Source organism: Bicyclus anynana, chromosome 20 (assembly GCF_947172395.1).
Source record: "Bicyclus anynana chromosome 20, ilBicAnyn1.1, whole genome shotgun sequence".
Taxonomy (NCBI): Eukaryota; Metazoa; Arthropoda; class Insecta; order Lepidoptera; family Nymphalidae; genus Bicyclus; species Bicyclus anynana.
This window is the reverse complement of record NC_069102.1, coordinates 6,519,390-6,532,101: the sequence shown is the minus strand read 5'-3', so window position 1 is coordinate 6,532,101 and position 12,712 is coordinate 6,519,390. Positions and strand designations below refer to the sequence as shown.

The following is a 12,712-nucleotide window of genomic DNA, read 5'->3' as shown; positions in this document are numbered from 1 at the left end:
GGTGTGCGCGGTGGATTTACAAGACCCTCCGTCCTGGGTTCGAACCTCGGTTGGGCCGATTGGTGTTTTGGTCCAGGCCTGGCTGGTGGGAGACTTCGACCGTGGCTCGTTACCACCCTACCGACAAAGACGTACCGCCAAGCCGTGGATTCAAATACTCCCCCTAATAAGTTAGTCCGTTTCCATTTCAGATTGCATAATCACTTACTACACTACCGTCAGGTGAAATTGTAGTCGATGGCTAACTTGTAACGAATAAAAAAAGGGTTCCGATTCATATCCTACGGATGTTCAGTTTAAGACTCAAGTAACTACATACTTTAAGTCGAGTCGTAACGATACACAAAACACGAAAGACCCGTGACCCGAATGATCGAATTATTAAGACCCAACCAATCACCTTGCGTTATAAGAAACGATCGAAAGATACATTTCTTACCTGTACCTATTTTTGGACATTGCCGACAATAGTTACGGGTTAGGCGGCGAGCGGCGTTATCAAAAAGGAAACCGCAAAAGACTAGGGCTTGCTATTTTTTAAAATATCGGATTCTCGATATATCGATAATTTCAAAATGAATTTTTCGGCTAAATGAAAACTTTTAACAATTAAGTATTTATTAAACTTCACTATTTTTTATGTAACTAAATTGACAAGTAAATTAATACGATTAAACATGTTTAAAGTTTTGTCTGAGGGTAAAGTAGTGTATACTAGCAGAATACATTACGTTTTACTTATTTCAGTGACATTTTCGATAAAATGCAATTAAATAAACTAAAATATGAAAAACGTAATAAAGTATAAATAAATTAAAGTAGATTATGTTTGATAATGTTTTAGTTTAAATAATTTGCGAGGGATATAAAAAATTAAAACTTGTTAAAAATATCTAGTATCGATATCTACGTTTCAATATCGAACTATCGATATATCGTCCATAAAAATATTAGTAATGAATACTTATCGCTATTAACTGATAATGTCGATATTTTGATATATCGATATTTTATTAACAGCCCTAGTAAAGACACTGCCGCCGACTAGGTGTATCAAAAATAGTAGGTATGTAGGTATTAAACAACAAAATTTCTGAAACTAGGTTAAAGTTCATTAACTTCTTCTTTCCAAACAAAATGAAACAGGATGTTCTGAAGTTTTTTCATCAATTTTAATTTTTTTTTTCGATAGCGTGTGAATGTGCTTCAGCTTATTTTTAATATTACTATAGAGTTTATCGTAATGGATACATACATGTCGCGGCGGATTATAGACGCGGCCGGTAGCACGGTGTATAATTATTTATTATGTTCTTATTATTAATTATCAATTAGTAACACTTCTTGTTTCCGCCCGCGTCACCACATGGTTCCACGGAAGACCAGCGCTGCGCTGGTGCATCCATCACTAGCGTAGCACATGCTGAGTGGAGACCATTTTGGTACCACACACATAATTTTTTTGGATTTTTAAAATTTATTAACATGTTTACTATATTTTTAAAATTTCTTTCTTTTGTTTTAGGTATTTGTTGTCTTTTGTGTATTATGTGTGTGTGTCCAAATAAAATAATTTTCTTTCTTTTCTTTCCTTTCATTAAAAATATACGGCAAATGTTCTTTTAAAAAAAATCCGTCGGCGATATCGCCGAGTCCACGGTAATCCACGTTTATCTGAGTAAACATTAATATTTACGTAGGTACTTGATATCTACTAATAATGGTGGTGGTGGCAGGTGTCCACTAATCCGCATCGTAGGTACGTATCGCATCGCATCGAACGGATTTTCAATTATACGGTAGTTAAAATCAGTACGATGCGCATCAGTGGACGCACTTGTATGATTTTCTATACAAAGAGTACTAAAATCCGATACGTACGATGCGGATCTGTGGACGCCTGCCATTATAGTGAAACCGACGAGTAGGTATGCCGCAAGGCCATCAACTTCTCGCAGCCTTTTGTTTTAAATGCTTCATTGCAATAGGTAAGTGACGGTGTCTCGAATAAACCAACGCGTTTGGCAAACTAAAATGAAGAAATTGAGTAGAAACAGGCATCGCTTTGTGAAAGTTCATCAGTATATTTATTACTTATATTATAAAGGTATTATAGAGGTACCTAATGGAAGTAATTGACCCCGGTCAATATACAGTATAATAATAATTGATTATTATCTAAATGCTGATAATAATCGGTAATACCACAGTAGATATAACAAGGTAATACCTACCAAAAGTTGTACTCGTTCTTCCGACATTCTGTCGGTACTGTTCTAAAACCCGTGATAGCCCAGTGGATATGTCTGCAATCGATTCGAAGGACGTAGGTTTAAATCCGGTCCGGGGCATGCACCTCTAACTTTTTAGTTATGTGCAAGCGTAGCTTAAAACGCCGAGGTACAATACATAATATTATGATACATGCATATTACATCTTTAGAGAAACCGGTATATTAACTGTTGGATCCTGAGTCTGACCTTAGATTTGCTATAAGTACCAAACGCGATTAGGTACATTATAATTTTATAGCGCGATTGAGTCATCGAGATAAAACGCTGATAAGTAATAAAATTTTGTATTCAGCTATGATAACAATGGAAGTTTGCAGTACATTTTATCAGCTGTGTTATGTTAAGCTAACACGAATTCGGTATATATACATACGTTATTCATATAAATAATTAAGTGTACGAAACAAAAAAACGTCACTATCTAATAAACTCTGATTGAATTATTCATTTAAGTCTGATTATAGTTCGATTTTCCTTTTAGTATTAGTTAGAACGCGTTAGTGAGTTATAGTGGGTGTAATATTAGTTATGATAAGTTAATTCAGTGCACAAATAGTAATTTGTTTACGAATAACAATGTCGGAAAGAGACCTACTGCCTTTGCCAAAGAGGTCGATAGCGACCACTATTGAGTTGCCGATACTTTTCAATATGATTGCCGTTTCTCTAGCAGGTAAGCAATTTGTATACTACCACTACGTGGTACTGCTATTAGATGCGTAAGGTTAAGACTATTTAATTTATAAGTCGCGCTATGATTATGGGTTTCTCTTTTCCCCATAAATTTTCAGTGCAGCTCAGAGGTGGTAAGTCAGTACCTAGTGTACCTAATGGTTATACCACTGTGCTCCGGGTAACTTTTAAATCAAAAATCACTCATGGTCGGTCTATACCTGGCTGGGGAGTAATGTAGAGTAGGTACTTATCTAAAAAATTTATACCTACCTTTAAATTGAACTAGTAATAAATAATAAAGACATTCTGACCTTGCACATTCAAACGTAAAAAAATCAATCAGATTGGCAATATTTATTTCTCGTCGACCTTTTACTTGTATGTCATATAATTTTGATTTGAATTATCATGATTTTTTTTTTGATAAAAGCAAATTGCCGGGTGGTTAGGGTAAGACAAGGCTGGGACCAGCGCCGGCCCGAGGTAAATTTTAGAATGGAGCGAGATCCATTTATGGCGCCTTTCCTGTTTGCTCCTAACATTATATACTAGGGACGTTTGAAAAGTTCGTAGCCTAACGTATATCGGAATGTCATACATTTTTAACCGACTTCAAAAAAAAGGAGGAGCTTTCTCAATTCGACCGTTCGATTTCGATTCGATTCAAGCCGTCAGAAGAAATAAATTTCTTTTTGATCTTGTCTTTACCATTTCGGCGCCCCCTAGGATTTGGCGCCTGGAGCGACCGCTCCGTTCGCCGTATGGACGGTCCGGCCCTGGCTGGGACGTACGAAAAGGGCATTCCCTTTTCGTACGCGACAGTACCTAATGTCGTCAAGTTGTTCCTTACTGTTATTTGACTAAGTATATTATTTCCTGGATTTTCAATTGCTTTTTATGCATGCAATCGGGTAGGTACCTATATTTTTTAGTTTTTTTTTTCAGGTTCGGCTCTCAGCAATATAATCCTCTACCGCACCTGCGTACACTCACTAGGACACAGCGAATATGAATGCAAGCCATTCTTATCGCCAATAAAGACTAATGACACCGCCGGACTGGAGGAAGACGTACAAAGATACTCAACTCACATATCTACAGTGAAAATGATCATTGAAAACTTCTGTCCGGCCGTTTTGTCCATGTTTTTGGGGGTGTGGTCGGACACGTATGGTAGAAAGCCTTTGATAGTGTGGCCATTATTTGGTAAGTACCTACTAGATAACTATTCCATACCGAATTCGTCCGGATCGTAAAGCAGCAAGGCTCCTTATCAACAGAATGATTAAGCATGGCGGGCGGTACATCCCTAAACGATCCATATCATAAAGGACTATGATCTACTAACCTTCAATGAAATAACTTAATGCACCTAATTCAAATCTAGTTGCTTATGAAATCCTATAGCTACTCGTATTATCGAGTAGGTACATCCAACTGTACGATGTATTTTTGTAGTTTTCGGAAGTGATGACAATAAGCTGATCATCCATCATCATCATCATTATTATCAGCCTTCTTGTATACATAGACTTCTTATATAGGCTTCCAAAAATTATGGTCTCGAACCACCAGCTTCATCATAATCATCTTCATATCGATGGACGTCCACTGCAGGATACCTATAGGCCTTTTACAGAGTCAGCGACTCGCTCGATGTTGTCAGTCTATCTGGATGAGGGGTCGACCAACATTGCGCTTTTTAGTGCAGGGACACCATTCCTTGCCGAAGAATCTTAACACCCCTTGTCCCGCCACCAGCTTACCTATGACCTAATTGGGTTAATGAATTGCAGGTATGGCGATAACGAGCATCTCGCTGGTGGTGTTCGCCATGATGGACAGCCTGAGTCCGTGGTGGTACGTGGCCACGAGTGCGCCCTTCTCGCTCACCGGCGGCTACGTGGTCATGTTCACCGGTGCGTACTGCTATATCAGTGATACCAGTTCCTCTAGCAGCGCCACTCTTAGGTACGAACACTTTTTATCGTACAAAAAGTTACAAGGTATTTTATCGTACAAAAAGGTACAAAAAGCACTTCCAACTCAGCATTTTCAGCAGGTTGGAACATGCTTTATTTAGTGCAATAAGTTAGCCTTTGACTGTCTTATCATCAGCCCAATGGAATGCACAGTTTTTTTGGTGTTAGCGTAAACTATAGTACAAAAACTGTAATAATATTTATGGAACCTATTAAACCGTTATTTTAAGTGTTACCGTTTATTTTAAGTAGGCTTATTTTACAAGCACTTTTAATACGGCAAGTCTGTCTGTTTGTATTATTTGACACTACCATGACCAGATGCCAACTGAGAAAAACTGTCAAAATGTCAAAATGCCCCGGGCCCCTTCGACCAGTCACCAGTGGGCCCGTGGCATTTTGCAACCCTGTCACCTTCTAGTTACACCACTGTAAACAGGCATTATTTCCAGGATGACAATACTGGACGCGACAATGTCAGTGGGCACTATAGCCGGGAATTTGTTCAGCACTTACCTCATAATGACGATTGGAAACGTTTATTTACTATTGTTGACAGCGACACTTAGTGTAACAGCATACGCCTTCGCCAATGTGTACTTAAAGGAATCTTTACGAGGTGCATTGCAGGTATTGTCTTTAGAAAATGCTTTAAAATATTTCATTCTTTTTTTTTTATTCTTTACAAGTTAGCCCTTGACCACAATCTCACCTGATGGTAAGTGATGATGCAGTCTAAGATGGAAGCGGGCTAACTTGTTAGGAGGAGGAAGAAAATCCACACCCCTTTCGGTTTCTACACGGCATCGTATCGGAACGCTAAATCGCTTGGCGGTACGTCTTTGCCGGTAGGGTGGTAACTAGCCACGGCCGAAGCCTCCTACCAGCCAAAATACTAATAGAAAAAGGTAAGTATTGTAGTCTGTACTGGACCGATTTGGAAAATACTTACCACTAGAAAGCCACGTTATTTGTGAGTGTTATATGGAATGGGAACTACGCGGGGCATCAGCTAGTTTTAATACTTATGTATGTTTGTTTCTCTAATTTCGTAATATAAGAAGGGCCGGAAATTTAAAGTATGAGATTTAGGATCATAAGACCTGGTTTCGAGGCACGAGTCAGGCTATGGAGTAGGTATGAAGATTTTCTTTCAATAAATTTTGAATAGCAGCCCGGTTTTTGGTAGTGTTTCACTCCTGTGCGGTTCACGATTAATATTATTGACGTTCAAATATTCGTCAAAGGGTTGACCCTTTGACGAAGACGAAGTCAAACATTATCATCGCCTAAGGGCTACTTGCATTGGAAAAGATTGATATGTCTAAGCTCGAAATCCTCAGCTATTAAAAGAGAGGCCTGGGCCCTGCTAGTGGGCTAGTGATTATTGTAGGTTAATAAATACTTATCCAATGATTGGGACTGTGCTGGGATTTTTCCTAGGATATGGCACACATCGCAAGATAGTATTTTGGTGCTTAATCTTTTTTTTCATCAAATATTTTAATCCTAAGCAGGAAGAACGAGGATCCTGAGTTACAAGTTTACAAAACGTAATTCAGGGTCCCCAGCATTATTAAAGAGACTTATATAATAATTCCATTTCATTTCATTTCAAGATCGAACTTAAAAAAAAAACATCCTAAAAACAAAATTTAACGCGGAAGGTTGTAGCTGGCGTCTCTTAGTGTGTTAATTGTTTCTTAACAAATGTGTTTTCTTTCTTTACAGGGTGGAGGAACAAGAGTTCTAGACATATTATACGTTAAAGAAATGATGAGCGAATGTTTCAAAGAACGTCCACACAACGGGCGTGCGCAGATCATTCTCCTGGCCGCCAGTAGGATACTGCAGATAATGGTCTTATACGGTCTGATCATTCTAGAATACATGTATACGAGGCAGAAGTTGCACTGGTCACTGAGGGATTACACGATGTATTCCTCTGTCAGTACGCTTGTCACATTCGTAGGGGGATTCTTTGGAGTTATTGTGGTACAAAAGTTACTGCGGCTTGGTGATATGTCGTTTACATTGTTCGCTTTACTAACCGCAACCGCTGATAATCTGTTGAAGCTGTTTGCGGTTGATTCGTGGTATATGTATTTAGGTAAGTAAATATCCATTGAATAATCTCTCTACTCTTCTGTGAGCCGTGATAGCCCAGTGGATATGACCTCTGCCTCCTATTTCTGTTGTGTGCATTTTAAGAAATTAAATATCACGTGTCTAAAACGATGAAGGAAAAACATCGAAAGGAAACCTGCATAATAGAGAATTTTCTTGATTATCTGCGTGTGTAAAGTCTGCCAATCCGCATTGGGTCAGCGTGGTGCACTATTAGCCAAACCCCTCTCATTCTGAGAGACTTGAGCTCATCAGTGAGCCGAATATGGGTTGATAATGATTGATGATGACTACACTTCTATCTCACTACAGGGCAAGGCCTTCTTAAAAGATTAGGATTTGGAGCTTTGAACCTTCATGCTGTTCCTTTGTGGGTTTGGTGACTGGGATATGCTTTGAAAAAATTTAAAATCCTAAACCGTCCTGAACGGCAATCTCAAATAAATACGACTACACCAAAAAAGTCGTCATAAAAGTACAGTATATTTTTTTTTACAAAATCAATAGCTCATTTATTATATCAAATAAAATATGATTACAGGTTCAGCGATATCAATGTTCAAGGGTTTAGCAGGACCGCTGTTACGGTCTTTTATTACCAAAAACTTCCCATTGGAGGATATTGCCAAAATATTCGCATTCGTTTGCGCCATGGAGAGCATTGGCCTCGTGCTGTCACCGGTTATATTCAACTCGCTGTACAGTTTCACCTTGGCGATCTTTCCCGGTGCAATATACGTTCTTAGCAGCGTTATGAATGCCTCCTGCTTCCTTATGTTAGGGTAAGTAATGCCGCAGTGCCAAAAAAATTACCGAATCATATCACCGTGGCTAGTTGCCTCAACTGGTGGCAGAGCTGGCTCATTTTTTGCGCAAAGGATCAGTCTGGCTGTCCAGCGCGGAAATGCAGCCAGTATTCTTGCCACCATTCCACGTGGGCATGATTTGTATATTAGAATAAGTTAGTAATAATTCCTTATTGTATTCTTTCTCGATAAAAAAAAATAAAAGTAATGTGTGATGTTCGGTTATCGAGACGTGCGGAGCGCGTCACGCCAAATTCCAGACAACGAAGCGACAAGGTCCTGTAGCCATGTGGCACGTCGATTCTCTTTCTACAAACGCTAACGATTCGAAAATTAAAAAATTATGGGAATGACATTAGCTATCAACAGGTCACGTGTCGATCGGATCTGTAGCCAAGGTTTCTTTATACGAACCTTTTATGGTCACTTTTGTCTCCTTCTTAGGTAACTCAAAATGTATTTAACTTAAATACATATGAATACATTATAGCTCGAAATTTGAATTGGCTAGTTTTTGCCAGCAAAAAAATCCTTAAAGCAGTATATATGTATTTAACAAACAACGTGCAAAAAATTTTATAACGACATAAATTATTATTTAGAAAGGTATCTAATGCAAAAATTAGCTTCCAAGTCAAATCTTTATTTTAAGTTCTATAGGCATATATCGGAATTTGGCACCCACTTAGATATCATAGTAATAACGACACACATTTTGAATTTGGCTTCTATTTTTACATTTGATAGGATATAATTATTTAGGAGGTTGTAGCTATAGTTATAATAAATAACATTAGATATGCGGATGATACCATTCTATTAGCCGATAGTCTAGAAGGCTTGCAATCGTTAGTCAATGAAGTATCCTCCGCCAGCAATTCTTATGGCATCAATATTAACTGCAAGAAGACAAAATACATGACCATCAGCCGAAAGCCAATCAGATGCAACTCTTTGTATCTACATGATAAAATAATAGAAAGGGTACAGCGATATCGGTATTTGGGATGTATGATTGACGAAACCGAGGATCATAGTCTGGAAATACGATGCCGCATTGAACAAGCAAGAAATGCTTTTACTAAATTAAAAAAAGTTCTCTGTGACCGCAATTTAAAAATATCTCTGAGAATGAGAGTAGCGCGATGTTACGTTTTCTCTGTGTTACTTTATGGGGTTGAAGCCTAGACACTAACACAAGCGATGTGTAGTAAGCTTGAGGCATTTGAGATGTGGGTTTACAGGCGGATACTGCGAATATCATGGAGGGATCGTATACGCAATACTACTGTGCTGCAAAAAATGGGAAAGCCAACAGAAGTTCTGCAACAAGTCCAAAGGAGGAAGCTCGAATACCTGGGTCATATAATGCGAAACTCCAAATATCACCTGCTCCAGCTTATTATCCAGGGAAAGATAAAGGGGAAACGAAGGCCTGGTCGTAGACGTACATCTTGGCTCAGGAACTTGCGCCAATGGTTTGGTATGAGTACCAGATCACTCTTTCGGGCAGCAGTGAACAAAGTTAAATTAGCCTTAATGATTGCTGACCTCCGATAGGAGATGGCACTATAAGAAGAGAAGAAGCTATAGTTAGTGTTAACCAAACTGAGTTCGTGTGTATATTTAACCGACTTCGAAAAGGAGGAGGTTCTCAAGTTGATTGGTATGTTTTTTTATGTATGTACACCGATTACTCGAAGACGCCTGAGCTGATTTAGAAAATTCTTTTATTTACAAATAACATCAGCTACCTGCAAGTACCTACTAAAGTTCCGTCATCTGTCCACCCATTAGTGCAATTTTATCAATCGATTTATTGAAATGCATTAATGCCTATGAGTAGTTATCTATTTTTCCTTGAGTCATCAACACCTGCTTGTATGACTAATTTTAAGTATACTTACCAACATAATGGAACATTTTATAAAGTTGCCAAGTGCCTCATACCAAATGAAGAGTTTTCTAAATAAAACAAGTGAGAATTTATTGGTTTCTTATGCTGCATTTTCTATATAATTTTCACATAGGTATTTTTTCGGTTTTCGGTAAAAATAGAAATATAGCTACAGGGGGTCCACGGGAAACAGATCGTAGATATTGATAGTAACCTACTTGTACCTACTTAGATGATTTGTTTAACCTATATCTATAATTTTACTTGCAGATTTGTGCTAATGTATTCAAGAAGAGGATCATCCGCAATCTACCAACCCATTAACGAAGACATTGGTAAAATTACCTATTTTTGATTTTTTTTCTTATAAAATATCATCCACTGGCTAATTAGTATCTGGTACTTGTCGCAAAATCCTGGGTCGGATTATGGAATCCTACTGAGGTTTCCTTCTTTTTTAAGAAAGAAAAATTCTTAACCCTGAGATGGTGGCGTTACATACACCCCCGTGCATCATGAGTGTACATCTTAGACCATTAAGTGTACATAGACCACATACATTGCCACTACAATAAAACCCAAACTGTCTTCCGTAAATAGAATATCTAGTAGTGAATTACTCGTCCAATATTACAAATGCAATTTAATTTTAAACTCTCCCAAAAAATACTATGTCAGTACCTACGTAATTGCTTAGATTGTGTAGATAAGATATACCTATTTTTAATCCGATTAAAAGTGACTTTTATGTTTACAGATGCGTAAGATAACAACGAGGTATTGTTATATCTAAGGATTTCTGGAGACTTTTTGAGGAGTAAAGAAAAAACTAATATAGCCAAAGTATTAACTTTACCTACTTATAAAACATGGAGCGCATTCATAGACATAGACAAATATACCTTCATGTACCTACCATACCAACCTATAGTTTGTTAAAGGAAAGGAAGGTATTTCTAATGTATTTGTACGACAATTATAATATGTTTAGGGTTTTTTTAATTTATAAATGACTAGCGGACGCTCGGGAATCCGTTCGGATGAAATTATGTTTCTTAAATTCCCCAAACTAAATTGAAAAGCTGTTTTTATGAATACGATGATGAGCTGAGCAGGGGCATCGCTACCGCCGTATCAGCCGTATCAATGATATGGGGCCCCCGGACTACAGGGGCCCCTTACTTGGAAAGCAAAAATTTGTAAAATTTAGGTAATCCACAATATCATTTTGTTCCCTGGCAAAGCGTGTGCTCAAAACTTGGAAACACCATAGGCTAAGTAACTAAGATATTTCATACAAGCAAGCATTTTTGTTTCCTTTGTGAGAAATCTTGACCCCTCATTTGGGTCCTCCAACAAATTTTGATACGGGACCCCTCCAAGGCACGCTACGGCACTGGAGCTGAGAGAAACATGATGATAGTATTAAAAAAGTTCATTTTTATAAGTGCGTGTACATATAATCATACTGTTGATAGTAATCAACAGTATGATTATTTATTGTATCCTATTTTACACGTTGTATTTAATTAATAACGCTGTGATAATTATTACTATTGTTATGACATTATAGGTATACGTAAGGCAGTTTTAATTAACTTTAAAAGTAGATTTTTTTTGAATGCTCACCTACCAAAGGTTTAAAAAATTTGTGACTGTTAAAGAAAATATATATTTTATAGCTATTTTACACAATGTATCTCTAGTATAGGAGCGTATTTATGACGCTGTTTTGTGATGAAAATTGAAATATAACTATACTCAAGTCACAATGGATGTTATTTTATTTAAATACCCACCTTAATACGTAGGTACCTACGTAATAGACCGTATTAAATATAAATAGGCTTTTTTACTTTATCTATTTTATACGTCTATCCCTGCCTAACTAACCTGTTTATGAGTGTAAAAGGAACACGGTTATAACTAATACCATAACATTTTTTTTAAACTAACTAAAATAAAAAAAGATTTTTTTTTAATACGAAGTAATTCCGACTATCCATGTAGCATACGCCTTTATCAATGTCGATAACGATATCGACGACGCAATTAGCACTCCGCACTTTACTAGTAAGCTACTTCATGATATTTATCAATGAATAGGTTTGGCTAGGTCATAATATAAGGATGCTATATAAGGAAGACAATTTAAGATCATGTTTTTACTCATGTTCGAAAATATTCATTTTAGAATACAATGATCCTTTTCCATTTTCATCCTCCTCCTAACAAGTTTGCCCGGTTCCATCTTAAATGCATCATCACTTCATCATCACAGGTGAGATTGTAGTCAAGGGCTAACTTGTAAAGAATTAAAAAAAACCCTCACACCGTCCGTTCGCCTCGCCCGATTACACTTTTCGTATCGCATTACCAGCTTACCCTCCAAGTCAAGCGTGCGTAAAAAACTTCAAAATAAAAAAAAATATCTAATAAAAATATAATAATAAATGGAGAAAATATTGCTACTTACTCGTACCTATGGTAGGAGCCTTTCAGCCTTCATAAAATAAGGTTTGTCTGGCTATCGCATGCCCTTGTGGTATGTTTATACATTTTTAATTAATTTTCCTTAAATAATATAGAGTTACCCTAGAGACTTTGGACTATGAAGAGTTTGGTAACTTTTGTGCAGACTCTCAGCTGTCTAAGTTTATTTAACTATCAAGGAAAGCCGGAAATGTTAAACATAATTACTAATACTGATTCTTTTAAAATAAAAAAATAATTGTTTTAAAATTTAAGCAAATTTCATCTGGATTCTAAAAAATCTCGTGAGTGGTGTTTGTAACAACCAGTTTTACCGCTAAACACAATGTCAAAGACCCGATCTTTAACGCAACCAGATTTTGTTACATAACTTATTGGGGGTTCGAGGCTGTTACCCTCATAAATGATTAAAGGTCAAAACTCATTATTACGCTTCA

At 37.2% G+C, this 12,712-nt stretch overlaps 1 protein-coding gene across 1 annotated transcript; it reads left to right on the top strand.

Moving 5' to 3' along the window:
- Positions 1-1,610: 1,610 nt before the first annotated feature.
- On the top strand, positions 1,611-11,524 carry LOC112046747 (proton-coupled folate transporter). The gene is made up of 8 exons (XM_052887920.1): positions 1,611-2,968; positions 3,916-4,176; positions 4,767-4,941; positions 5,405-5,582; positions 6,684-7,062; positions 7,621-7,861; positions 10,053-10,117; positions 10,540-11,524. Exons 1-8 carry the CDS (start codon positions 2,872-2,874, stop codon positions 10,545-10,547), a joined length of 1,404 nt encoding a protein of 467 aa, XP_052743880.1. The 5' UTR covers positions 1,611-2,871; the 3' UTR covers positions 10,548-11,524.
- The last annotated feature ends 1,188 nt before the right edge of the window (positions 11,525-12,712 follow it).